The sequence below is a fragment of the Falco cherrug genome, chromosome 5 (assembly GCF_023634085.1).
Source record: "Falco cherrug isolate bFalChe1 chromosome 5, bFalChe1.pri, whole genome shotgun sequence".
NCBI lineage: Eukaryota > Metazoa > Chordata > Aves > Falconiformes > Falconidae > Falco > Falco cherrug.
The window spans coordinates 10,619,263-10,647,257 of record NC_073701.1 but is presented as its reverse complement, the minus strand read 5'-3'; the positions used below and the strand labels follow the sequence as shown (position 1 = coordinate 10,647,257).

The following is a 27,995-nucleotide window of genomic DNA, read 5'->3' as shown; positions in this document are numbered from 1 at the left end:
TGTTGTTACTCAGGGCATGGGCATGGCATGAACGATGGAAAATGAGCTACTGAATAGAGGAGAGGATCAACAGGGAAGGGAAGTCCTACTTTCCAGTAGTTCGCTGCCTTGACCTACTGCGTCTTTATCCAGCACTGCTCCTCTAGGAACAGGGACCATCTCTAGGCTTTTCCTTCTTCCTCTCCTCCTTCCCAGTGACCTAGGAGATCGAGGTGGCTAAGCAGGGTTTGCCAGCAATGTGTTTCTTGAAGAACTGGCAAGATATGGAGTTTATATATAATTATAGATGGAGATATAAGTAGGGGAGTTTATTTGGCAAGGGAGCGTGTGTTCCAAGGGAGACAGCTATGAGGAGGTGGAGAGGGACGTTCCCCTCCCCCAGTCTCACAAACCCTGTCTTCCTTTTTCAAGTCCCCTGAAGACACAGTACTCCCCCTCCCAGTTCGTTATACAAAGATCTCTCAGACACCATCGGTTTTTCTCAGCCCCACTTTTCTTCCTTTCTGTCCTCCTCGGTTGCACCTAACAAAATCAGTTTTTCCTGTGCTCTGAAGTTTTCTGGAGTTGGTTCAGTACTAGGTAAATTAGATACGATGAAAGCCTCCAAGATTAACCTGCTATTGGCATTAACAAGGAGATCAGAATCAGGTCCTAGTTCACACAGTTGCTCCAGGAACCTCAGCACCACATCACTATGTATTCTCTTGTGCGGGCAAAGACTTTATTTTTAAGGAAATGAATTTTTTCTTTTAAATTTAAAATGCATTTCACATTTACTCTGTGTATGAATGGAGGCTGCCATTTTTTTAACCCCAACTGCATATGTAAATAACATGGAAATGTGTTAAGAAACTCTTATTTTAATGAAATATAATAAAAGGGCCTAAATGTCATTTATTATTCTGTAAAGTCTTTTATTGCTAGGTCATGGTTATTTATTCTGTGATTTTTCCCATGAATTGTCGTTGACACAGGATGATTAATCAATACTGAAATAAGATGAAAGGAGAAGTAGCTTTTCTGTCAATCTGCACAAAGTACTAAATCAAGTTGAAGTTATTTCTAAAGTACTTTTGAACTTGGGAAAGGCTTTTAAAATTTAAGAACAATACTTTCTAATATTGTTTAATGACAGGCAAAATTTCCAATCGTTTAAAATGAATGCAGAGTTTCAGAACTCATCATATTTCAGCAAAATTGATTCCTATTCTTTCATTTTGCTTTAGGCTTTTAATTTTTGTTAAATTTCCTAATATTCACTTGCATATGGACACTTGAGTAGTGCAATGTTGTTGCAAACTCATGTTTTAAAAACTCTCCCTCATTACACTTCCATCAAATATGTGATTATGTGGTGTGAGACGTTTCATTGATACAAGTTTCAAATGGCCTTTCTTTCTTCATTACTTTCCAAAAGCTTTTAAGTGTGGGGTTTGTTTTCTGTTTTTTTTTTTTTGTTTGTTTGTTTGTTTGTTTTGTTTTTTTGGGGTTTTTTTGTTGTTTTTTCTAGACTTATCCATACCTCTCTGGGTCAGAGCTATAGAAATAATTCTAACCCTTGGAAAATATGAGCCCTTTCTAGAGTTCTTAATCTCAAATTCAGATCAGTAAAATACCACTGACTTTTCAGATTTCATCTTCCTGCTTCCATCCTACTCTGCTACTTCTACTGCAAGATTAAATATCTTCTAGGCAGTGTAGAAAGTTTTTGCCACTTTTATGTGTAGCTTCTGATTTGCAGCTTGTCCATTAATAGTTCATTACACAATAAAGAAATTGTCACTATTTCTGAACGTATGCCTATCACAGCATTTTCAAATATGAGTGCATTAAGATAGACTTCTTGAGTAAAGTTTTTCAAAGGAGTCTGGAAGTTAGACATCCAGATTCCATTGGCTCTTCCGTAAGAAGGTGGATGATAAGCCTATTTAGACCTAACAGATCAAATGCAGCCAAAATATATATTCAGGCACTTGAACTATGTGGTGCTGTTTCTAGATGAAAATCAAAACCTGTCCTCTCATTTTAATGGTGTTTGTGATTCTCTCTTTTCTAAAATTGATGACTTTTGCTGAGATGACTATCTATGTATTTATTTACCTCAGTTTACAAAATTAAGAGGCTAGATTTTGTTTTGTTTTGTGCCACACACACGTACACACCCCCCCACCCCCACCCCTACGCAATGTATTGGTCTTGTTATTCTCTAAAGTCTTTGTTTGGAAGCTCTAGGCTCACAGGGTACAGCTGCACAAAATGTCTTGATAGTTCACTGATACCACTATGTACAGTTCCCTTCCTTACTTTTATACTACTAATTCTAGCATCTTGTCCATCACCTGAACCTACTGATTAAACCTGTGGAGAAGTAATTCCAGAAATGAAGTGCAGAGTGTTTGTGATGGAGGGGACCAATTAATCAGATAAGTTTTCACATAACACAATCAGGGCATTGGGTGGGGGAAGAGAAGAATGTGTGGGTTAGGAAGACCCTTTTAGCAGTGTTGAGTCATTAAATTAGCTCATCCGTAGCATGCTACTTCATAGGTTGCAACTGCATAGCAGCTTAAGCCAATCTAACTCCACACTGTTTTGGTGCTTCTATCCCAGCCATGTCATCTTGTTCTTCCCTTACATGAATGCTGGCAATCATACAGCTGAGTGGTGAACTGTTCAGGCTGTTGATGCAGCTGGAGGGTAGCCAGGGGTACGAGGGGCAGGAATTTTTATCCTGGTCATACCGTGCAGCTGTGTATAGACTGGTATCGGTGCAAGGACAGAAATGGATACGTGTGGCTAGTGCAAGGTGCAATTAAATCTGAGAGCATGGGAATCCAGGGTTAGATCGGCTTATGCTGCTATGAAACTCAAGCCGTTAAACTCAAGTCTCAATTATAAAAGCTTTTGATACAAATTCAGCATTCGTGTTTGCTACAAGTAACCCTGGCTGTAAATCCAGTCATTAGTACATTTATAGGAAACAATTAAAAGAGGCACTGGTATGGCTGAAACAAATTAATAAAGACTGAACAATTATTTATTGTCAAAGAGATCTTTTAGTTGGGATTAGCTTAAGTATCTGTATTTCTGCACATTAGAGATGAGTCAATGCTCTAATCTGGATCATCATTCAACCTGAAAAGTTCACAAAGCTTTGGAAAGACAGTGGTTGGTCAGAACATATGCCTTCTGGAACCAGATAATTCTGGATATTATATAGCTTTTGGTAGCTTGTCTCTGATATATGTGCTTTAAGATGTTTTAGGAAGTATACCTTAGAATGTTGTATAGAGTCCCATTGCTTTAACCTAGGAAGGCAGGCTGCCTGTGAGCCATGGGCTCCGCATGCACAGAAGCTGAAAAGAAGTAAACTCCAGGGAAATGAAAACCCAGAAATATCATATATAGCCAGTGCTGAGAAAATATTATTTCATAAACAAAAATCCTATCTAATATTATCTGGAAAAGAGTTGCATGTGTGGCAGAAAAATGTCGATTTATGAGGCATCCTTATTAAAATGGAGGAGACTGATAGAGACTTTGAGGTCTGGCCTGCTAGAAACGTTCTTACCTTATATTCACTTATCTCTGCTAAAGAAGGAAATTAATGATATTTGCAGTAGTTCTATCCATAGGATTGATATAAGTACTATGTTATAAGTTTGATTTAGCATTCAACTTTGACAGCTACTTGCCCACTCAATCATAGATCTAAAATCTATGACCTCTGACCAGCTGTAACAGGATGAATCTACAATACATCTGCCTTTCTCATGCATCAGTGATTGTCTGTTTTAAACTTCTGAGTTTCTTGGGATTACTGTGGTGCATGATATGCAGTGTTGGCTTGGACCAATGACAAGTTCAATGGCCCAGCCATTTTCATCTTAGAAGAAAAATACTTTATTTTAGTTGGAGGAAACTGTTGAATTCTAACCTTGTTAATTTGTAAGGTCTTTTATCTTGAGACCATAATGTTATGATTTGTGAAACAGCTATTTTAGATCAAATTTAAAGGATTTTGCAGTGTTTATTGTATTTCTTTTTGTGAGAGCTACAAATTTGTAATCCATTTAAAGTATACTCAATCTTAAATATTGACAGAGAAAAATTTCCATAATCGTGCTCCCCTAAAGAGTGCCTCCACAGCCAAGTGTTCCCACTGCTACACATTAACAGACAAAACCAAAGATGACAAAGATGCCCAAGGGGGCAAAAATCCATCCTTTAAGTACATGTTATGTAGAAGTGGTTCTATGCTTATAATGTGGCTAAAATGAAGGTCCTAGTTCATGACTGTAAGTACTTGATACTGCCATAGGACAACTAAAAAAAATATAACTGTGCCGTGCACAGACATTTTGAATTTTCTAGAGTCAAGCTAATATTTTATCAAAGTTAGAGCAATAAGGTAAGCTGGAAGTATCACCCCTGACAAGCTGGGTGATGCCCCATTTTAATGGGCTGGTATCCAGCTTTACAGCTGCATTTCTTCTTTGTGTCTGTCAGTTCATTTGTTTCAGCAACGGCTTATCATGCAGTAGAAAAAATAGTTTTAAGCAACATTTTCAATACCATGCTTCAAGGGACATAGGGCTTTGCACAATTCCACTTACCAATGTAGGAATATTTAAATGGGTTGGATTTGAATTGAATAATCAACAAGAATAAATGATGCCACCTCACAAAATATGGTATCTTGACATTGCAATGGCAGCATTTGGTTGTTTGGTCCTAGCTTAAGGGTGCTTAAAAATCTGAGGCTATATTTCAAAGTTTAGTTATGCAGGTAATCTTCCAAAGCATTACTACATTTCTTGCTCAAAAGGAGTAAATAAAGGTCTATCTATCTGGCAAATATATTTCCATAATACACCTTATGGGTTCTTTTGTTTTAACTACTTCAGTTTTCTGTTGGTTTAGAACACCTTTGATAGTTGAGTTCATATGTACTCATACAGTAGTTTTTGTCTTTTAATACTCCTAAACCTGTAATAATGTTAGATGACTTATTCAAGTTTTTGTTTTAATTTTATGTAAATTGCATTTATTATGCAAGTGATCTGGACTAAAAAGATCGTGAACATCTATGAGTGATCCCTTCATACATGCTGAGATATGAAAGTACTTTTTCTTGGATGAGCATGGGATTACTGGGACAGTCTAAAGAGATTATTGGTGTGAATGTCTGTTCTTTAGACTTCTTTCTTTCCCTCCCCACTGTGTCATCATCACAAGAAACCAAGGGGTTTAGTCCTTGATTTGTAATAATTAACCCCCCTGCAGCAGAGAACAGCTGTACTCTCTGTTCTGTTCATTCCAAGATTCCATCTCGATTTGGGGCAGCACCTGGGCCATTCCACTTCTCATTTGTGGAAACCTTCCTTCCTACCAGTGCGTACAGCTTTGCTGCTCTGCTCGTGTTCAGCATATTAGGATAAGGCTGTTCAATGAATTCACAGTGTTTCTGTGACTCTCTTAAAAGTGTAAAAATGAAGCAGTAGGTTGTCTGATATTTTGCTGATAACTCCTTTGGTCTATTAATCTGGGATAATTTCTAAGTTTCTATTTTTTTCTTAGCAATCTAGAAGTGTTTGTCATTAATGCCTTGTAAAATTCCATTACCACTTTCTTCCTAAATCAAAGAGAAATTAGGAGAGATAGGTTCATGTTATATATTCTTATCAAATTGGATCATTACCTATACAGCCTTAATTTGCAATGTATAGTGGATACACATGTTGTATGTTTGAGGCAAATCCTGGAGATCATTCTCAAGGAAAATTCCCACTGACGTCAATATGAGTTTTGTCTGAGTAAAAATTTCATGATTTGACTCTTTTGTTTTCGGGATGGGAATTATCGTTTTCTACTCTGAGCACTCATTTGGCCTCAAAGTACCTTGGCTCACATGGTTTTCAATAAGTGTCTGGCAGCTGTACTGGCAAACTTCCAGCATCATGGGATTCATATTTATCCCTACATGGACATTTGGCTGCCTTCAAGTCATCACAACTATTTCTAGCTTATTGTCCTAAGTGTAGAACTCTTCCCATTTTCAGACAAAGAATTGATTCTGAATCACACTCTTTTTACAGCAGAGTGGAATTGTTCCTTCACATCCATGTAGACATGATCAGGATCAAATATCTCTAAATCTGTACTGTAAAGAAATGTTTCATGCAATGTACTCATAGAAAAGAATATATAGATACACACCTTCCAGGAGGCACCGTGGTCTGCTCAGTCAATGGTAAGACGACTTGGCAGATTCAGCAAGGACAGATCAACTAATTTTTCAATCCAGATATAGGTGTATGAAAGACAGTTAAAAGGACATTGAAATGTCTTACTAGGAAAACTAAACATAACTTGACCAAATTTGAACAGAATATGCACTCAAAGCAAAATTCTTAATAGCAAAAAATTGTTACAGTACAATGTTTTGCTTGGCATTTTATTTTCTCACTGTTTCCTTTCAAGCCAATTTTCAAAAGCTGCTTTGACCTCTGGCAGCTGCCCCTGGTGTCCCAGGATGCTTTGCTTAGCAGAAAATAAGAAAAAAAGGAAGTAAGCCAATTCAGCTCTGCAGGTGCTCCTATGGTGTGATTACATCTCCTCAGTTTCTTACAGCTTCATTTATCTCATTTCCCCACTTTCATCAAGCTGTCTCCTCTCATGTAGCCTTCCATGCCTGATGCCCTCATCCTTTCTTCATTTAAGTCTAAAGATGTTTCGTCCATCTGACCTCTGAACCTTACCTAAGGAAGCATGATACAAATTAATGCAAATCAACAAGCTATTGAAAACTTACAAAACTTCAAGACACATGCATTGACCATGACATCTTTCAATACTTAGCTGTATCTTTGTCTTTGCTTTTCCCATCCTGTTCACCACCATTTTTGCTGCTAATCAACTTCAGTAATGACAGAGATTATCCCTGCCTCATTATTTCTTGGAGTTCCACATACACTCATAGCACATTGTAAGTAATAACAACAATGACCCTTGTGGCATGAAGTGCTGCAGTGATTTCTGAACTTATTGTGGCACTGATTTTTATGTGAGGCATAAGTAATGTAAAAGAACTCTGTGATGCAGAAAGTGTCATATTTGCACCCTTAGAACATGCTTTATTAATTTTAATAGTACATGAAATTACAACTGTAAAACAGGTTGTCATGCTGGAGGGTTCAATTGTTTGGTATAGCATTGTAGCGGTAGAGTTTCAGCGACATAGTCATACTTGAGCTTTAGAGTAAAAAAGTTCCCTCAAGCTTCCCATGTTAGTACCAGACTCCCTGGGAGCAGCAGAATGCACGTATCATTCGTGGGACTACCATTAGGGCAGACACACATATGACTTATTCACGGAGTTAAAAAAGATAAGGAAATATTAATTTAAAGGCAGTTATTTAAATGATATTTAAATGAATGCATGAAGAAAATCTCATGATCAGAATAAACAATACAGTGGAAGGCTCACTGTGTTTATGTACTGGTGTGCAACAGAGGATGCTCAGGATGTTGTCTGATGTAGTGAAAATGTTACAGATAACAGAAGATGAACAGCACGTGCCCTCCAAGGAAGACTGCAGAAGTTCCATGCAACCCCTGTTCTGTTAGCCATTAGGATTAAATAATTTTTTTAGAAATGGTTTTTACTCTGTTTGTGGCTATCAGATTCATTAAAAAGTGTTAGAAAGTCAATTTTGTGACCGGGCTGATCGGCATATGTTCTAATTGTCATAAGGATGGATGGTATGACCAATGCTTTAGGAATAACCTTTTTGTGGGAGGCATCAAATCCAAATTCCAGGGTCTGAATGAATTCAGAACATGGTGGAAATGGTGAGATATGTGGCATTTGTCTTTTTCATGAGCTGCTTTCTTTAAAATCCTGGTAAGTTTGTGCCACCATGCTTAATTTATTCTCTAATTTGGAAAAGAAAAATACAATTTGCAAGGAAACATTAAAAGGTTATTGATAGGGGAAACTGGGCCAGATCCAATAGCCCACGAGAGGTGACAGCCACAGCTCCATGACCCTAGGTCCAACCTGAAGTGAGGCTAAGCATGTATTCCCGGTAGTCACAGGTGCACAGAGCACACACAGACCCCACATATGTGTGTATATACATGGCCAGCCACACAGATCACACAGACAGACATGCAGCAGGCACACAAACACCGGCAGCACTTATCCTGCTCCTCTCCCTGGCTGAGCTGGATGGACATATGCACATATGTACAGTGTGGGTCCTCCCAGCAGTTGGGCTCACTTGGTCTGCCCAGTAGCTGCCCCTGGCCCCCAGTCTCTCAGTTGCTGGCACCCAGAGAGATACAAGCCTGCAACACTACAGCCCCTCTCCATTTGCTCACTCACGCGTACATACTACTCACCCAGAGCTGGCTGGGGCCTCCCTGGCAGCTGAAGCACCCTGCTTTTGGCCTTGAAGATGCACGCACACACACACACTGCACTGGGTCACACTCCTAGAGACCTACAGACCCTGTGGTCTCTGGCAGTTGGCTGGGACTCCCCTGGTTCCTCTGATAGCCAGTTCCAACATGGTCTTACCCTTAGAGACTCACACCTCCCTGGGTCCCAGGCACTTCATCTACTTGCCAGCTACTTCAGCTTGATCTCCACTAGTGCTCACATACTCACAAGTACGTGACACAAGTGGCACACCTGCACTTGCTCCAGGTGCTGGTGGTCAGACCCCCATACAGACCAGCTAACTATTTACATGGGACCAGCCCTTATTATCCCCTTATTCCTCTATTTCTCCACAGTTGTTTCTCTCCAAGTGACCTAGATTCCAAGTGACCTAGATCCCTCCCTTCCCCACCTTTGGTTCCTCCCCTAAGATTCTAGCCCTAAATGCTCCTCCCCTGCATCCCATACGTCTAGGCAGTGATCACCCTAGTCTGAAAGGTGCTTTGGTGCTGAATCATTTTTATGATCTGCATCATGCATAAGTGACAGAAATTACTTTTTTTTTTTTCTTTGCTCTTAATCATAATCACACACTTAATGTTTTTTGGTTTTTTGTTTGTTTGTTTGTTTTTTCTTCTTTTTCAGGAGCATGCCAGACCAGAGTATGAAACCAAACTGCTGCAGAAAAAGCTGAAAAATAAAACCATCACCACAGAAAATTCAAATACAGTAAGATGCAACTTAGTCTTTTCACTTACATTGGATTTGTGTTTTGTCATATTGTGATTATCTTTCTGTCTGTCTCTGATGGATAGTTTGCAAAAGGTACTTTTTGGTGCTTTTAATCAGTCTTGTAAGTTGCTTGCTAGAGGTCTGGTGTTATGCAGTCCTGCAGTGCCATTGAGCGGCTTTGAGGTCATTACTTTGTTAGCTCTGCAAAGTAAAGCAATTAGCATAGGAATATGGTTGATGGGTGGTTCAGGATCTAATCTGTAGAGTGATGAATGATTAGGACAATAATCACCACAGGAATTCTTATAGCAATGACCTAGAATTTCAGAACTTTGTGTACAATAAAGAAAAGAGCTTTTACTATAGTGGTTTCATTTGCATAGGTACCATTGGCATCTTTAACCATGTCACAGTTACAGTTGTGAAGTTTTGATAGCATTTCCAGTATAAATGGAAAAATAATAATTGGTATATCATTTTTACATTGACGTGTGTTTAGGCTTTCTATGGCTATTTCAAACCTAAGAGTAAACATTTTTTTCTCAGTCTCCTCTGGTAAAATTGATTGAGGTCTATTTCCTAAGCACTCATAAGTCCCTGTAGACCTGATCCATTAGGCTTGGTTAACTGTTGCTTATTCCCTGCATGCCACATGCGCAAGCAAAGCCAAAGCATTCCAAAACCATGCCCAGTTTCCAGGTAAAAGGAAAGAGTTTAATTTGTTTAATCATTGAGTATATGAAGTGGAGAATACTCCATATTTCAGGTTTAGTCCAACAAACTTAGCTCTGCAGCTTATTAAAGAACTTAATTATCCCTTTTGTTCTGCTGATCACTGTCAAGATTGTGAACCGTTTCCAGTGAATCTTTCGCTCTCGGTGAGGCTGCATTTCACCTGTTGAGCCCAACCAAACTCCACAGAAGACAACGGGAAGATTCTCAATTACTTTAATAGGCTTTGGATCTTGCCCAATATGAGCAGGGGGTCTCACACAGCAGTATGGAGAGGTCTTCCCTTACACGTTAAACAGGCCTTTCAAGTGAGGATCAAAGACTGTAAAGGATGGATAAAGCAGCTGCTGCTGTTCAGCTTGTTCTGACTTAAAGTAAGTGAAATCTGGAAACAAGTCAGCAATTGGTGCTGTAGAATATTTGACTTTTGTAGTCATGAGGCAGAGTTAGATAATTATCTTGCTTAAATGAGACACAGAAATCACAGCATTGAAACAGAAATTAATTTAAGGTAAAAGAAAGCAATGAAAGTGTTAAGAGTGTAGGTGGAAACTAATAACAATGTAAAGATCCAGCACTACAAAAACGGGAAGGTCTCCTTTCAGACATCAGGAAGGGAAAGGCTTTCCTGGAATACTTTTTCTCCAGTTACTTTTTGTGCCAATATGGATGGAAAAATAGCACTCTGAAAGAAAATATTTACGGCAAATTTTTGCAGCATCTGTATGCAGATTTTCTCCAATGTCCTTAAAGGAGACAAAATCCTATTCTAGAAATTGATGTAGGCATTTTGAACTCCAAACCTCCTGATTTTTAGTAATATTTAATTCTGAACCAATTTAAAAAAATATATATTTTAGTTCATTATGTCATTGAAGTATTTTCTGGAATCTCAGAGTCATCTCAATCTCTTTTCTAAACTTCATTAAAAATTAAAGTACTGTGATATTTGCCATCAAACAGTTACTGATAGGGAGCAAACAGCTATTCATATGTCAGAATTTTTCATTTGGATTGATTAAGGTAAAATTCTAATGAATGCATTCATCCTGCAACTTACTAACTACCACGTCTCCCCAAATTACTGAAATATATTCCAAACTTCAAAGCAGTTTTCCATCAGTCAACGTTTTGCTTACTAAATATGTTGCAATCACTTTTTTGATCTACCTCAAATTCTTTCCAGCAAACAGCACATTTGTCTGGGTTTGGAAGATGTGTTGCTCAGTGGTTTGTACCTCAATGTCTTATGATATTATAAGGGCAAGAAACGTTTCTGTGAGACCTACTGAAGAGGAAAAAGGCCAGTTCTTTAAATGAACTGTTCTCTTCAACGTAGCTGTGGAAATGTAGTTACATTTTGCTTTGGAAGATCCTGAAAGTTAGACATTAAAAGTGAAGAGTATTTAAGACTGCAATAGTTCATCTGCCTATTTTTTAGAGGTTTTAATGTTTTCTTTTTCCTCCTTCAGATGGCTTTATGTTACACTCATTGCAAGACTATTAGCTCAGGAGCTTTTGCATGGCAGGTTAATATTAAGGCACAGGTTTCTGTGAGGTCTCTGGCTCAGTACTTCTGTCTTGTTGGGTGGAAGCCAAGGTACAGGACTTTGTTGTTTTAATAGTGCAGATCTAGTGTCTGGACAGGCATCAAAGTAGAGGTCTCTCTGTAGTCAAAGATTCAGTCCTCTTAATTTCTTGGTTTTGTATGAATACACAGATGCCTGTGAGGTCTCAGTCTCATCATACCTTGGTTGACAGTCTAATGTCATGGCGTAAGTCTCTGTGAAGTTCTTGCCTGAATATTTTTAGCTAACTAGTGTAATTTAAAGGCATATCTTTTGTGTGTAGCTGGTCAACAACTGTAGTGTGTTGTGCAGATATCAAAGGACAGGCTCTGGCACCGCTGCCTAAAACTTTTCATTACTTACCTAAAATGAAGTCTAAAGTCTCCAGTTCAGCAGCTGTGGCTTGTTGGGATAGAAATGATGCCAGAGCTGTGGCTATTGTGAGAATACTGATTTAGAGCTTACGTAAAGGCATATATTTCTATAAAATTACTGGCTCCTTTCCAGTATGTTAATTCCTCTGTTCCGGTGAGGATGTGACTAGTTTTATGGCAAGAAACTGAGCTTTTATGTGAAAAGCTTTGTGTACAGTGCTGGTTTTTTCCTTGCCTTATTTCAACAAGGAGTCCCTGTGAAGCTAATTGGCTTATTTTTGCAACGAACGGATAGGGGTTTAGTTATGGGCTGGTTTTGTGATTGCAGAAGAAAATCAACACTGCTTACATACTCCTTTAAATGATAACTTGGGAATACCCGTTAAGAGGAAACCTACTTCAACATGCACTTTTCCCTGTCTACTGTTGAAGTCATTAACTTTAATGAGTATGGAAGATGCCCAACACCTGTCAGGGCCAGTAAACATATGAGTCACTTTACCCAGGCAACAAATTCCAAATCATCTTGATGAGACTGGCAATAGAAAGTATTACAGATCTAATGTATTTCTTGCCCAATGGGGTTTCTGTTATAGAATATGCCTTCATGCAAATACTACTTATGGTAGTTGCGCTACTGTAATCAGCAAAGAACAAAATTTCAGCCTACACCACCCTGCGTGGTTCAGGCTGTTTTAATAAATATTTTATTGGTTATTTTGAAAATGGGAAAGGAACTAAGAGGGCTCAGAGAACTTCAAAAAAGATTGGTGTGAAGTTAGTCATACAATAACACCTGAAGGTTCTACTATTTCAGAAGAGAATTAATTTAAAGCTAAAGGAGTTGAAACATTTACAGGAAATGCCTCAGGTTAAGTAGTAAATGCATAAACAAACAGTCTTTATGAATTATGACATTAATTTAAAAAAATGACAAGGGATTTTTTTTAAATTTTTAAAAAAAAAATCTAAGGGACTCATCCTGGAAACCTGCAGTGAACTGGCTTATGATCAGCAGCACTCTCTGAATCTTTGCAGTCACACAACTAAAGGCTTGCACAATATACAGATTCTTGATTCATGTGAAAAGGCTCTGTCTTTGCAGCAGGCATGAAGGCTTATGTATGTCTGCCTGAATGCATGTGTCTGATAATACATTCATGCAAATATGACAGATGCAATTTTTGTAAAAAAACAATCCATAATTTTTGTTGTTCTTATTTAATATTAATAATCTTATTAATACAATATTGAAGATGTGGATAGAAATATTTAACCAACAGGGTAAAGTTACTGTATCTGCAGAATGTTAGCTAAAAAGGGTGTTGGATATTTGTAATCTTCTGATAAGTTGTTCCTCCCTCTGTGTAATAGTAATGTTCTCAATAGAAATACGCACAGATCAGGAAATGAAAATTGGTCTTGTGCCCAAAAACATGCAGATGGGGTTAGATCCAACTCTCACTGGAGTTGATGGAAAGAAAGCCTTCCAGTCATTTCTGGGAGAGATGGATCAGGCCCTGACTCCCTTTCATTAAATGTCCAGCTGATCTGTCAAACATGATGCAACATCATATATATTCTTATCTTTCCTATTTGGCAGGAAACAGAGTAACTCATTCTACATATTTCAAGGAAAATTTTCTTTATAGAAAAAAAGAGCTTGTCTCCTGGCTCATGTCCTTCCTTGGAGCAAACCCTGGGAATAATAGAATCTGGCATTCTATCTTGCCTTTAATTCATTTTAAATATGAAAGTGGCAGAATAAGTTATTTAAATTGTTAATTCAGCTGGTAATTGAAACAAAAGAAATATTTATTTGCAAAGCATTGTTTTGGTTAAAAACCAAATTAAAGCAAGCTGGTTTGAAGAGGAAGGTCTCTGATGAAAGGATGATACAGGCAAATATAAAGTAGAATTGTACATTGCTGATGAATACTGTATATTTTAAAAAATTTCAACATTTTGAAACATGAAATAGTAATTCTTGCTACTAGTTGGTTCCTTACCCAGTTTTGCATAAGCAAATTTCCCACAGGGCCTAAGAAACACTGTAGGTGTTAGAGTCCACCTCTTTATTAAGCAAGTCTTTGATAAAATTAACTAAAGAAAAAATACACCTTTTTTATATATTAGCTGTAAGTCTGTAGAAGAAACCAAGATAGTTGGTCAAAATTTGATTAATCAGAACTGTAGAACTGTGAGTAAACCCAGAGTTCCTAAAGAACTAATGCTGATAAAATATTTTTTTAGCATTTATTGGACCTTATTATTAATGTGATAAAAGCATCACTTTTGATCCACTGTCTTAAATTGGCCCATGTCTTTCCAGCCTCTTTCGTTGTTTTACTTTAATGAATAATTTTCCAAGCATATGGGATAGTAAAAGTAATACATAATAAATGATATTTTTTTTTCTTTTCAACTTATTTCTTGTATCACTAACTTGAAAATGAAAATATGGGGAATGAGTGAAGAAGAATGAGGACACTTATGATTACAATCTTAGAGAGAAATCTCATTCTCTTTGTACCAATATTTGTTTGGCTAATTGGATCAAGTCACATTTGAAGGGTAAATGTTATAATTCTGATTATTTTAATATTTGAGTTCTGGGTTGTACAGTTTTTATACCAGAGTATTCACAAGCAGTATTTGTATCAAAAAGATATGTTGACTTGGTCTTTCAGTGTGTTCTTATTTAGATGTATGGGTTCTTTCACTATATGGTGTACGATGTGTTTTCAAACTGCATCTCTACTGTTGTCTTGGAGTTCGGTTACCTTTGAGTTGTGTAAAAAATGCAGCTAAAAGTGTCCCACTTGCTCCCCGTCTCTGAAAATAGGTGGGATTTTCTCATTTGTATCAAATAAATGAACCCAATGTTTAGCCACGGTTCTGTGCTCCAATATTTAGCATTCTATTCCAGTCAGCCTTCAGGAGGAGGTAGGTCTTCCAATACTCTTGATATGAAGAGAGAAAATGCTTAGAAATACACTACCATAGAATAATTCAAGTTGGAAAGCTCCTCAGGATTTTCTCTAGTCCAAACTCCCACCCAAAAGACTGTCAGCTATGATACCAAACCATGTTGCTCACGGTATTTTCCAGTCGGGTCTTAAAAACCTCCAAGGATGGAAATGGTAAAACCTTTCTGGATACTGCCTGACTTTCCTCGTGGTGTAAAAGCTTCTCATCACCTCCAGCCTGAACATCTCTTGTTTCAACTTATGCCAGTTGTCTCTCATCCTCACAGCATGCACCACTGTGAACAGCCTGGCTCTGTCTTCTTGATGACCTCCTTAATCAAGCTAAGCAAGCCTTGTTCCTCAGCCTCTCTTCACTGCACAAGTGCTCCAGGGCCCTGTGCTGGACTCCCATGAGTTGAGTGATTTATTTTTTCTACTGGAGGGCCCTCAACTGGGCACAGTGTCTCAGAGGCAGGCCAATGAGTGCTGAGAAGCAATGGTAATAATTTCCCTGGATCCACTGGTTAAGCACTGGTTAATACAGCCCAGGGTGCTGGTGGCCTTTGGTACCAGGGCACACTCCTGGCTTATGTTCGGCTTGCTGTCTGTGCAGACACCAAAGGGCCTTTTCTGTAGTCTATACTACTGCGAGGAGTTTTCCATTTCAAAGACAAGTCTTCACATGTCTCCTTGTTGAAGTTGATGAGGTTTGTATAGACATGTTCCTTCAGCCTGTCTAGGCACCTCTGATTGGCAGCCGTGTACTTGAGCATATTAACTGATCTCTCCCCAGTCTGATGTCATCTGCAAACCTGATGAGCTCTCCTCCTCCAGATCCTTCCTTAAAGGCATTAAAAAGGGTGGTCCTAGCATAGACCCCAGCAGTACTCCAGCTGTTACACATCTCCAGGTAGAGTATCACTCATTAGATAATACCCTCTGAACCAGTCCTTTGAACTTGTATTTTGCTGAAGTCAAGGCAAATGGCACTGACAAATCTCCTCTCTTCCACAAGTCTAGTTATTTTCTCACAGAAAGCCATCAGATTCTGTGGCATTATTCACCTTTGGTAAATCCCTAATGACTGTTGGCAGTCACCTACTTCATGTGCTCAGAAATGCGTTTCCAAGAGACCAAAGTGGGGCTGACGCCTTGATTATCCTTTTGTCCTTTTTGTGAAGATGGATACAAAACTGTTCTTTCTGTGGTTGTCAGGGCCCTTCCCTGATCTCAGCATCCTTCCAGAGGTGACAGAAATCAGCCTTGCAATAACATCAGCCTGCTCCTCCAGCTTCCATTCCACTTTTGCAAAGTTACAGGTAAACAAAATCACTCCTTATCTTTTTTAAAGGAATAAATCAACATTTTTCTGTCTAGACATCAAAATGGTGCTTATCTAGGAATACCGGATGCTTTTTTGTGCAGCTGTTGGAGGATGAACAGTGCAAATAAGAGCCAGGATTTTAAGAAAAAGGTATCTTACGCTTGTGATGCTCTTTCTGCCAAAATAAAAATTGATGGTCTTTTTCAGAAGAAAGCTTTGAACCCAGAAACAAGAGAAAGCAGGGCTGCTGTTTGTTGGTCTTATTTGTGTTACTTATTTAGATTTTGGCTCAAGGAAGCATTCTTTCTAGGGCAGTACTACAGCTTGCATTGTTTAATCATATAACCGAGACTTAAGCGTATGATTAAAGTTAAGCACATGCCTTCGCATCCTGAACACAGATACAATTAAATGCTTTTTTTAAATTGAGGTCTAAGCTTCTTATTGATGACATTAAAGATGATGCAGGTCTCTTTGCTATTAAACTGAATGGGAAGACTCATTCCTGCAGGTCCTATTCATCAGTACTTGAAATTAATAGGAGTTCTGCCCGATAATAAGGTATTAGTCCTTAAGTCTGCAGTTACTGCAGATTACTTACTATCACTTTGTACCCAGTCAAAGAGTGTAATAACAGGTTCGAGGGTTACAGTAAAATCTCAAGTTGAAGAATAAATTTCCCAAAGTCTTCTGGGTTTTAATGTAATGCAGATACTTAAACTTAAGAAAAACGAGAGTGTTTTCCCTTTCTTGTGTGCTGGTGACAAACTCCTGTATCTTGGAGTATATTTTTTTACCTTCTGTTGAGCATATTTATAGGGCAAATTTCATTCTATTAATCTCCAAGGTCAAAACAGAAGCCCAGATTTGGGACAAAATTTACACAAATTGGCTGTGGAAACAACAGTCAGTAAAGCTAGTTGCCAAGAATTTTTTATTTGATGCATACTGCAATGCTGTCTGCAAATCTAAAGAAACAAACTGCATTTACATTATATTCCTTTGGGCATCCATCCCATGAAGATTGAAATTCCACATACTCCAAGCTTAAAGAGCTGAAGAAGTCAGGTTGAACTGCTCAACTTCTGCAGCTATTACCATGTTTAATTGAAAAACCGCTCTCTGCTGCTCTGCTGATTTTCATGATACACTTAATTTAGGGATAAGATGGCATTATGTTTGAAAGCTCCTTCACACCATGGTATTTCACGTAATAGATAAAGTTGATTTCTTACCAGGTTAGTCAAGTCAAGTTTTTCTCCTGTTGATATTATCTGGGTATTGTACAACTGAATTTAGTGAGAGTAGGCTTTTAGTGACTAATACACAATGCCAGATTCACTGCTTCTTTCAATATCTATTGTTCACGTATTTAGAATGTAAAGCTTGCTTGCATGCATAGACTACTACAGCTTCTAATGGCATACTTCAACTCTAGCCTCAGAGACTGGCGCATAGCTAATGATATAAATAAAGGTGGACTATTACCTTTTTAAACATTGAATAGAAACCTCTAGTGAATCTTCTCTTCTGTTAAGGAGTGCACTGAAAGATTATGGAGTGGTATGTATGTGCCTTTACCTATTGCTTTGTAGGTAACTATAATTATTCAAAATTCAACCCTCCACGTGGTTTTCTTCTTTCTTAAAGTTCCATGAATTCAAACCTGAAAATCAAGTAGGATGCTACAAAGCTTTTACAACTGTTTAATGTCAGAGTACAATAACAGTTTTAAAATTTATTTCTATCCTTAGCCCTATTGCCAAATTTAGCTAAAATCCTGTGATTAAAATCAGTCTGATGTTTAAAATGGGCAGTTTTCTGGCATGGCAGTCTGTGTAATCCCTTCCCCTACAAAGCCCTCTTTCCTAAACAACAGTGAAGATCATCCTGGTGGCTTTAAAATTGGATGGTTCTTTGAAAACCTTCCCTAACCCATAGACACCAGTTGCCATCCTTTCTTGCATAACAAAGTACAGTGGCTTAGAGAAAGCACAGATAACAGCAGACCAAGTGCTACACTGTGTTCTGCTTCTTTTGGATCTGATTTTCGTGTTCTGTGCTTGATTTTCTTACTGACATTAATTGCCTGGAAAATAGTTTGGACCTCATTCCTTGAAACAACTTAAATACCATTTTGAAAGTGTTGATATTTGTCTCTCACATTTCAAATAGATATTTAAAAATTAACCTAGTGTAATATTTGAAAATATTTAATATCTCAGACTGCTTTGTTTACAAACGCTGTATCAATAATACAGTTTCAGTTCTGTCTTCCTGCCAAATGCATTACAAAAAACATCCTTTAGTCAGGTGACTCTCCCCCGGAATTCTGGCCCATGCATTACATCTCTTTCCTCCTCTACTGTCACTTCCACACTGCTTGGTTTCAGCCTTTCCTTCCTTCCTTCCTAGCAATTCCTGTTTTCTGCAGCTGCTGTCATGGTATCTTCTAGTTTTATTCCCCTCCTTTCCCAGATTCTTCTCTTTTACTCCACCTCCAAAGATACGTCTTTATTTGTCCTTCCTTATTTTGCATTTTGTAGTTTCACACCACTACCTATATTTTTTGTCTGTTTTACCTTAGTGCCTTTACCCACAGTACAGCAAGGTGCAGTGGCTATGTGGTGAAGGAGGAAGACATCCCATCTTTAATTACCGGGGAATCACTGACTACCAGTTCTCAGTTCAGAGACAGCTCGCTGAAAGCTTACACTTTAAAGTTGAAATATGCAGACTCAGTTGTCAGCTCTCATTAACTGAATGTTAACACAACCTAAAATCAAAAGTAGAGAATCTTCACAAAAGAGGCAAGATCTTTCACTGTGAGCTGTTGGTTTTAAATCAAGAGAAAGAACCGAGTGCTCCTGGGTGGCGTGGGTTAGGCAGTCCTGTGACTGCTTTCATTTCTGGTAGGATCTAGTTTGATTCCTCTGCAGCCTGCAGACTAGCTGTGGGCTATGTACAGGGGGGGCCTTGCACGTCCCTTGCCTTCTCTAAAGCTAAGTATGGTGATAATGGTAAAATTATCCTAAAATTCTCATAGAGGAAATCCAGCCTATCCGTAAGTTCCCTAGAAGGGCTCAGTTAACTGGCTCTTAATGCTTTTAGGTGTAATTTTACCAAGGCCAGTGATCTAATGAAACTCTGAGGAAGAATTTAATCCAGTTTCTCTGATTCATAATGCAATATATTGTTGAAATTTCAGGTTTGAGATGTTCCCAAACACACTGTGTAAGTAAAGAGCCTTTTGCTACTTGAATTTGTTGTGAAGCAAATACACAAGGACAACAAGTAAAATAACAGTAATGATGAGTATGCAACTTATACTTAGGTAGATCAACAGGGAGATTTTACAAGGCCTTTTGGGACAGTGGATTTGGGACAATCATAAGGTACTACCTTACACATCCTTCCACATGACTGCTAACACAGAAAACCTGTGCTTTTATTTACTGTAAATTATTATTTTAAATAGCTTATTGTGTTTAGTTATGCTTGTCTAATGGATATCTTCCAAACACTATGCAAACCATCCTTTATATGGAAAAGACTGTCTTGACAAAACTGATGCTGAATAACAAGAAAATTAAAATTAATGTGATCTTCTGGGGCATTATTTAAAGGGGAAAGACTATCAAATAGAGACATGAGGAATGAATGTTCTTAATTTGCAGATAAAGCAAACAAGAGTTTCAAAGAACTCTTCTTTCTATAAACACTTAACAAAAATATTGATTTAATTTTTCGTTTCACTGGTTCCATTGTCAACTAACTGGTACATACAAAGCAAAGTGGACTATGTTTGTGGAAGTGTCCTTACATCCTTGTGAGTCATATCACCAGGCATTATAAAGCAAACCAGCAAAACTCTAGATAAAAGACTGTTTCAGATTTCTTGAAATGGTCTGCTATTTTTCAAACTATACTGCCAGCAAATATGCCTTATCCCATAAATAAAAAATAGTCTGTAAATAAAGTTTTTTAGTGCACTAAGGTAATCTTTGAGAAAAGAAAGGTGTCAGTTAGTGAAGTATGTTGGATTGAAGAGCTTTGGAAGTTGAACATGGAAGAAGCTTAATATTTCAAAGTTTTAAAAGTTATTGTGACTTTGCATCCAAAGCATGCATAAAAAAAATAGGAAAGTACTCCAGACATAATTAGCCCTAATCACTTCAAAAAACACATCAGATATCAGAAGACAGCACACAGTAATTAAGAAAGATTTTTTGTAGCTGTAAAGTTGAAATAAAAAGTTGTAAAAAGGAATTCTTAATTAGGCTTTTAAAAAGGAAGTTAAAAATACTTGAAAAGTCTTTAAATGTAATGATAACACCACCCCATGCCACTCCCTCCAAACTAACTAATACATCTATGCAGTAAAAAAGATTTTAGTTGCCAAAGATAATACTTTTTCTATAGGATGATAATGATTTTAGCACAAGAGACAAAGGCAGGAATCTAATTAGAAAAAAGGAATGGGAGGATATCAGCTGTATAATCTGTATTTAGATTTGTGCCAGTGCAGGCTAGGGGATGACTGACTGGAAAACAGCTTTGCTAAAAAAGGATTTGGGTGCTCTGGTGAACAAGTGGAACACGAGCCAGCAACATGCCCTTGCAGCAAAGGCTCACAGCCTCCTAGGATGTGTTACAAAGTGTGCTGCCAGCAGATAGAGACAGGGCATCCTTCCTCTCTCTTCATTCCTGGTGCACAGGAATACTGGAGTGCTGTTCCCAATTCTGCACCTCCATGTACAAGAGAAACATGTGCATGCTGCAGTGAGTGCAGTGAAGAGTCACTAAGTTGATTAAAGTATTGGAGCATTGAAAGGCTGAGAGCTGAAATTGTTGAACCTCAGGAAGAGAGGGCTCAGTAGGATCTTATCAATGTGTTCAACTACCTGAATGGGAGGGATTAAAGATGATGGAACTGGGCTCCTATCATGGATGTCCAGTAGAAGGACAAGAGGTAGCGGGCACCAACTGAAGTACAGGAAGTTCCAATTTAAATGTAATAAAAACTCTCTTAACTGTCAGTGGTCAAACAGGAACAAGGTGCTGAGATAGTTTGTGGAGTCTCCATCCCTAGAGATAATTAAAGCCTAACTGGACAAAGGCCTGAGAAACCTGCTCTTACCGACCCCGATTCAAGCATTGGTATTATAAGATATATATATATAATACCTATAAGCATAAAGTATTGAACTAAGATGCTATCCAGAGGTCCCTTCCAACTGCAGCTGTTGTGCAAATCTGTGAAATGCAGGACAGAAATGATCCAGGCCAGTGCAGACAGATTGGTTTGACCACAACAAGTACCTTTTGAAAGAAAATGTAATTGGAGCTTTACTAGAAGTACTTGAGGAATAGGACAAAATGTAATACGGGTTTACTAAAGGCAGATTAACAGCCCTGCCATCCAAACTGGTGTCTCTTTAGTGATATAATTGATTTTCTAAGGCAGGGAAGCTGTACTTCAGTAAACCCACACAGTGTTGTGCCACAAGGGTAGTATCACATATTTAACAGGTTATAAGTCAATATATTTCACTGGAAGTGACTGGAAAATGGTTATTAAAATTTTAAAGAAAATCTGATTTTAAAATGGTTGATTTGGCAATAGAGTTACAGTGCCTTCTCGCCACTGCTGTTTGCTGCTTTGTGCCTCATTCTTTTCTGCTGTTCTTCGTGTGATGATTTTCCATACTCCTTTTGTTAATTAACCACATGTAGAGCACAGTGTGATGTAAGGAGGGCAGCTGCTTACCCAGTCCAAGGAGAGAGAAAGGCAGCTCTCTGTGTACCTGGCAAAGAGGGAGTCCTACACGCTCTGCATGCCTTCCTACACAGCCTTCGTTTCTGGCACAGGACAAGGAGTTCATTGCACATCATTATCGCTGCAGGGCAAGAGGAGATTTCTCATTGTTTTTAAAAGTGTACAGAACCGCCTGTGAAAGACATGGGGCTAGAACTCAGGTCATGTTCATTTGGTCTTCTCTAATTTATTTCTGTGATTGCTTTTTCACTGTATTTCAGGTGGTATACCATAGGGCTTTCCCCCCTTTATCATTGCTGCTTGCTCCTTCTGATCCTCATATTTCTTGCACACATACACCCCCCCCCCCAGTCTCCTTTTACACACAAACCTGCAGCTGAGGTTCGCTGTGTGTGGCATGGCTTCTTTTGCTCTGTGCTTCATCTTTCCATGTGTTTAAGTGCATACTTGGTTCATTCAGGTGAAATGAGATAAAGTATCAGGCTACGCAGTAGTGAAAAAAGTGTCCTGCTGAATATGTCTGATGAACTTCAACATGCATCTTCCCTGCTCTGTGTCTTTAAAGGGACTTAAAGGTGCTATGGAGTTGGGAATAGCTTGCTTGAAGAAAGCTAATGTGGAGAATGTGGGAAATCAAGTGATCTGATAATTTTAAAATTTTTTGAGGGTCTAAAGCTTTAGAATGTAGGTAAGTCCTGTTCTTAACAGATTTTGTTTCCCAATGGATCTAAGAAACAAATTTACTTTTTTTTTATAACTATTCCTACTCCAGGTTAGTTCAGTTACAGAAATAAGCACAGCATGGCTGGGTTCTGCCATTCTGTTCTTCAGGGTTTAGAAGGCTCACATATTAAAAAGCCAAGTTTTCATCTGTTCATTTATTCCAGTATAAAATTACTATTGATGAAAATGAGGCCCCTTTTCACCGAAGTGCCAAGCCAGGGAATATCACAGATGTTTAAGACCACTTTTCTGGTTTGCTTTCTCCTTACGAAATTGGAAACCTAGAGCAGATTCACAGTGACAAAAACTGAAGCAGAAAACTGAAGTAAAGCAGAAATTTGGATAGATTTTTTAACAGATTGTAGATGAAAGCAAGCAGAAAATTGCTGTTTTGGCTAACTTCCAGAATGCTTAATATTGAATAAATAATAAAGTGTACATTTAAGCATAAATTAAAAACTGTATTTGGATTTTTACAGAATTGTATGTTCCTAGTTTTGTACTATGTGATAAGAGATAGTCTAAATGTGTTTGCATCAAGTTGAAGCATTACCAGCCTGTGTAATTAAAGTGCAGAGTTAGAAGAAAGGCTAAAATCTAAGGAGAGAAAAGGATATCATGAAAGAATAAAAACTATCACAGGCTTTTGAGGAGAAAAGTAATTACAAACAACTTACACAACTTAATTGATACTCATTTAGGAAATATAAGGCCAAAAGCAATGTAGATTGAACTGTTCAGAACCTATAGCTGTGTCAGTAGTGAAAAGTGAACAAAACCTGCTCTAACATTCTCCACCCCATCTCCTAGTGCCAGCTTTTTTTTTGTAAGGGAGAAAAAACCCAAAACACTTGTAGGTGGTGTGGCAGAGGGGAAGACTGAACTAATAAAAAAACCACCTTGTTCGCTGATTTTGTCAGCATTGCCTGCTGATGCAGGTCCTGATGCATTGTCACAACAGCAGAATAATACATATATTTTGTCTTGACTAATAGTGCCAAACCAGAGCTTTGCCTAAGAGCTGTTTTGTTGTGAGACTCTCATGTTATACTCCACCTCTCCTCACACACTTTGTATTTTTTGGTAATGGGGTTCTAACATAGTCACTAGGAATAAACACTTCCTTTCTGTCTTGGATTTACTTTTTCATTGGTGAGTGCATGATGTGTTCCTTCATCCTTTCCCATTCTATGTGACTAATATCTGCCTTAAAAGCAGTTATGCATGCCTGAAATCTTATGCATGTACATAAACTCTTACGGAACCTGGTTTAGAAAGAGCTACATGCTTGGTCTTCGTTCAGAAAGCACTGAAAGAGTGTTAAAACTTACTACAGTTTCTCTTGGATCTGGTAGAAAGATTGTAATTACAGACCTTTTGGGACGACTGCTTACGTGCTGCTCTTTAAAATGTAAGAATTCAATACAAATTATATAAAACCACTGACCTGCAGGGATATTCTGATATGAAGCAGTGCAGTTGATAGAGAAGATAAACATCACTGGTTGCAGAGATGAAAACACCCCCTGGACCTAAGAGGTTCTATATATGAAATACAGATTTTGGTATTAGTTTGGCTAAGCAGTGTTTAGAGTTTCTGCCATTTCCTTTGCTTTTGTGTAGAGTCAAAATTAACTAACCAGTGAAGCTAAAAGTAACACTTAACTGTCTTCAGAATTAAAGCACTAAATAATATCTGGGTATTGCATAATGTATACATTGACAAGCAAGCAAATACAAGTTGTAAGCAACAAAAAAAAATTCAACCTACTCATATGAAAGGTATGTGCATTTCTTCTAGATATTTCTTTCCCATTGTATTTTAGCCATTAGTTATAGGTGGCATTTCTAATGTTGGGTCTAGTAAATTTTTGTTTCCAGTAGTTTACAGATGTATAAAACGATAACTCTTCAGATGAGAATTTTCTGTCATGAGTTTCTGACTAGATTTTGGAATTCCCAACCTCTGAATGTCCAAATTCTCAACTTCAGCATACTTTTTGATGTAATCCATTGGACACAAGCATCAAAGCTGTTTATGCGAAAACATCTCAGTCCTAAAAATGCATATGCTGAGTCTTTTCCTACTCCCTAATTCTTATAGGGCAGAAGTTCACCTTCATTCTATTTTCACTGTTGCTGCAACATGGGCTGGTACTGGCCTGTGTTTGCCATGTCTTTGAACAGCGTGGGACAAATTTTTTTGTTTCATAAAGTTTATAGGGGCTACAAAATAGAAAGAACTATCATAAAATGCAGTTCTAGCTTGTACACTGATGAAAAATGAAGCTATCATTGCAATTCCAGTACAGCTAACTGCAGTTCCAAACATTTCAATAGTATTTAACATTTGACCAAGGTTTTTTGTCCCTAAGACATTACCAACTATTAAGAGACAAATCTGTTTCTTCTACTAGATCCTAGTGTGGCCACTCAGTACAAACAGGAGTCTTAGAACAATTTGTGTAGGTTTGAATTGTTAGAGCTGAACATTTCATTCTCTGGCAAATTTCAACAGCACTGATTGTATCTGCTCATTATTAATTACTGTCTTAAATGCCTAATTCAGATTCTTGTTTCTTGCTAGTGGGCAAATAAACACTTCATTGAAATATTGTTTTCAAAAGCTGTGTCTCACAGAATGTTACAATTTCAGTGTGGTAGTGTAATTTAGGGCTAATATTTGTGTAATTATTAGGTGTTTTAAGGTCTTCTGATGGGCTTAGAAGCACATGTTAAACCCTCGTTCTGGTCTAATTCCGACCATCCTGCTGCCCCTCTCTAGAGTCAGTTATGACTGAGTTTGGGGGCAATCATCGCAGGAAAACAAAGGCAATGGGATATGTGGTTAAATACATTTCAAATGAATGTGCAGCTGCATTGCCTACAGTGTTAGCTGGACTGATGTGATTAGTCACTTGTATTTGTCTAAATATTTTGTTTTGTGGAAGAACAGTTGTGACACCCTAGAAGAATTCCAAGGCAGAAAGGTCTTAGGTGGTCAAATTGTTAGTGGTACCCAGCTGTTCTACCCGATATTCACATAAAGGTATGCCCAAAAGAGTACAAGGCATTAGCACAGCTCCTCATTTTGATGTTTCAGAGAGCCACGAGGACTGTGAGAAACTGCTGACTGTTGGCAAGGAGAGCTATCATCTTTCATGTCATGCCTAATGGCAAGACCATTTCCAATGAGAAACAGGTCAGCCAGCTGCATTCAGAAGTGTTTGGTAGGGAAAACGACCATATTGAGTTTAGGAGAGTACTTTAAATCCCTGGATGGCTTTTGGTGAAAGTATAAGAGGTAGAAATTTCAGGCAAGCAAAATAAAAACCATCCAACCAAATGAAACTTAACCAAGGAACCCTGGCAAGCCTAGCCTGAAAATCTGGAGAGTCCCAAGTCTACAGCAAGCAAGTTTCTCCAGGTTTCCCATTTTTCTCTTGGAGTTTTGTACCAACACAGTGCTGTTCTGCATGCACTCAAGCTAAATGTGAAACAGTCCTTAAGAGTGGCCCAGTGCGATGATTTAGCAGTATGCAATGAAACTCACTAAGGATTATGCTCTATTTCAGCTGAAAAATAATTGGAGTTCATGCAGCATGCCAAAGCATTTCACTGCCAAGCCAGCCAAGTGCGTTGGGCTGCAGTTTTATAAGTAAGAGAAACCTTGAGTCACTACCAGATGCACTGGCGGAGCCCAGGTACTCAGCAGAGGTGGCTGCTAAGAGATGAGCTGTTGTGGAGCACATTCTTCCTACAGACTAGGAAGGTCTGCATTTAGGTTGGGGATGGGAGGCATAATGCTTACTGATCCACAAGCTTGAGGTATAAGACTAAGCACAGCTGTTGGAATGCAGGCCAGAGAATAAATTAAATTCAATTCAGTTTAATTTTATATATGGCTGTGCTTTCAAAAGAGCTTAACAGTTGATAGCTCCCACTGAGAATGGTGAAAGCTGTTGGGAGCTGAGCACTTTTGAAAATCTGGCCAGCTGCGCCTTCTCAAAAAGCACCTTTAAAGGTTTTTGGGGTTTTTTTGCAAGGACTGAAAGAACAAGTTCTCAAAAACTTAGACCTGAGAGGCTACAACTGGAGCAGGATCATTTTTGATCACTGGCCTTTCTTTTGTCTGGCCAGTGATTATGGCCCTGTGAGGTGAAGACATACACACATCACTGACAGGCTCCAGAGCCATTGAGGAAAGGTGGTTGGGATATTTCCAGGGATGAAGTATCAGCTCTCCTGTGCCCATAGGTAAGTAGTGTTCAAAGCTCACATGAAATACCTCAATGTAGCCCTTCCAGCCCTATTTCAGGGTTCTGTTATTTCCACTAAGACCATACAGGGAAGAAACTATGGGGTTGAGTGCTCCTCTCTATAGAAACAAAAGGAGGGAGGAAGGCTGGCTATGTTGTTTCTCTGCCTTAGATACCTCAAACAAAAGAAAAAAATATTTCCTTTGAGAGACAACCTAGGGAGCACTGTCTGAAGAGCTATTTGACTGTAGATAACACAGGGACCAAGCAGCAAGTATTAACACTCCACCCGACCCTGGAGAAATGTGAGGTCTAACATGAGATGCTGCCCAGCAGTACCAGCCCTGGTATATATTTTTTTGTTTTCATCTCTTGCTTTAAGAGTCTGATAGAAAGTGCAAGTGTTCAAAGTGAATAACTACTTTGGATTATCAGACAGGAGGCAGATATGAAGGAATGGCAAATAACTAACAGGGAACACCTAGGGCTTGATACCTTCCCTCCCTTCTCAAATTTGCACTAGGTGTTGTGTTCCAGATGGAGATTAGGAATTCATGAAGTCTTGTGCTATGTAGATGCACATCCTAGCTGCCATAACTGCAGTATCAAAATATCTTGGCTGTGACAAAGCTTCTTACTCCCTGCTCTTCTTCTGTCTGTGGTTATGCATCTTCCCTCAGATCTGCTGAGAAACTGCTGCTGCAGATAACTCAGCTAATGAGAATCCAGATTAAAAAAAATACTTTGATAGTTTTCTGTTGAGTCTTGAACATCTTGATTATATTTGCAGAAGAATGCCTCACATTTTAGATGCAGTCCTCTGTGTGGATTTGCCTTATTGATGGTTCCTGAGAGTAGGATTTATATTGTCTTTTGTTTTTAATTGGCTAGTGTAAAGAATATTTATCCCTTCTCCCAACTACTGTGCTCTGCTTCTTTTGTTCTGCTTTGTTTGAAGCTGGACACTGGTGCCGTAACACCTTCTGATGGAGAACTAGTAATGAACAGTCAAAGCAGCGCACCACCACAGCAGCAGGCAAACGATAATTCACAGGAGAAAGGAAGCCCATAAACATGGTTGGTGCATTT

The 27,995-nt window shown here is 38.4% G+C and overlaps 1 protein-coding gene across 2 annotated transcripts in view; it reads left to right on the top strand.

The window, feature by feature from the left end:
• ANO2 (anoctamin 2) overlaps positions 1-27,995 on the top strand; it is a 192,098-nt gene that overhangs the window by 84,820 nt on the left and 79,283 nt on the right. For both annotated transcript variants that reach the window (XM_027815075.2, XM_027815076.2), the window contains one exon: positions 9,092-9,175. In XM_027815075.2, coding sequence (XP_027670876.2) covers positions 9,092-9,175 — 84 coding nt within the window. The remainder of the gene's footprint in view (positions 1-9,091; positions 9,176-27,995) is intronic.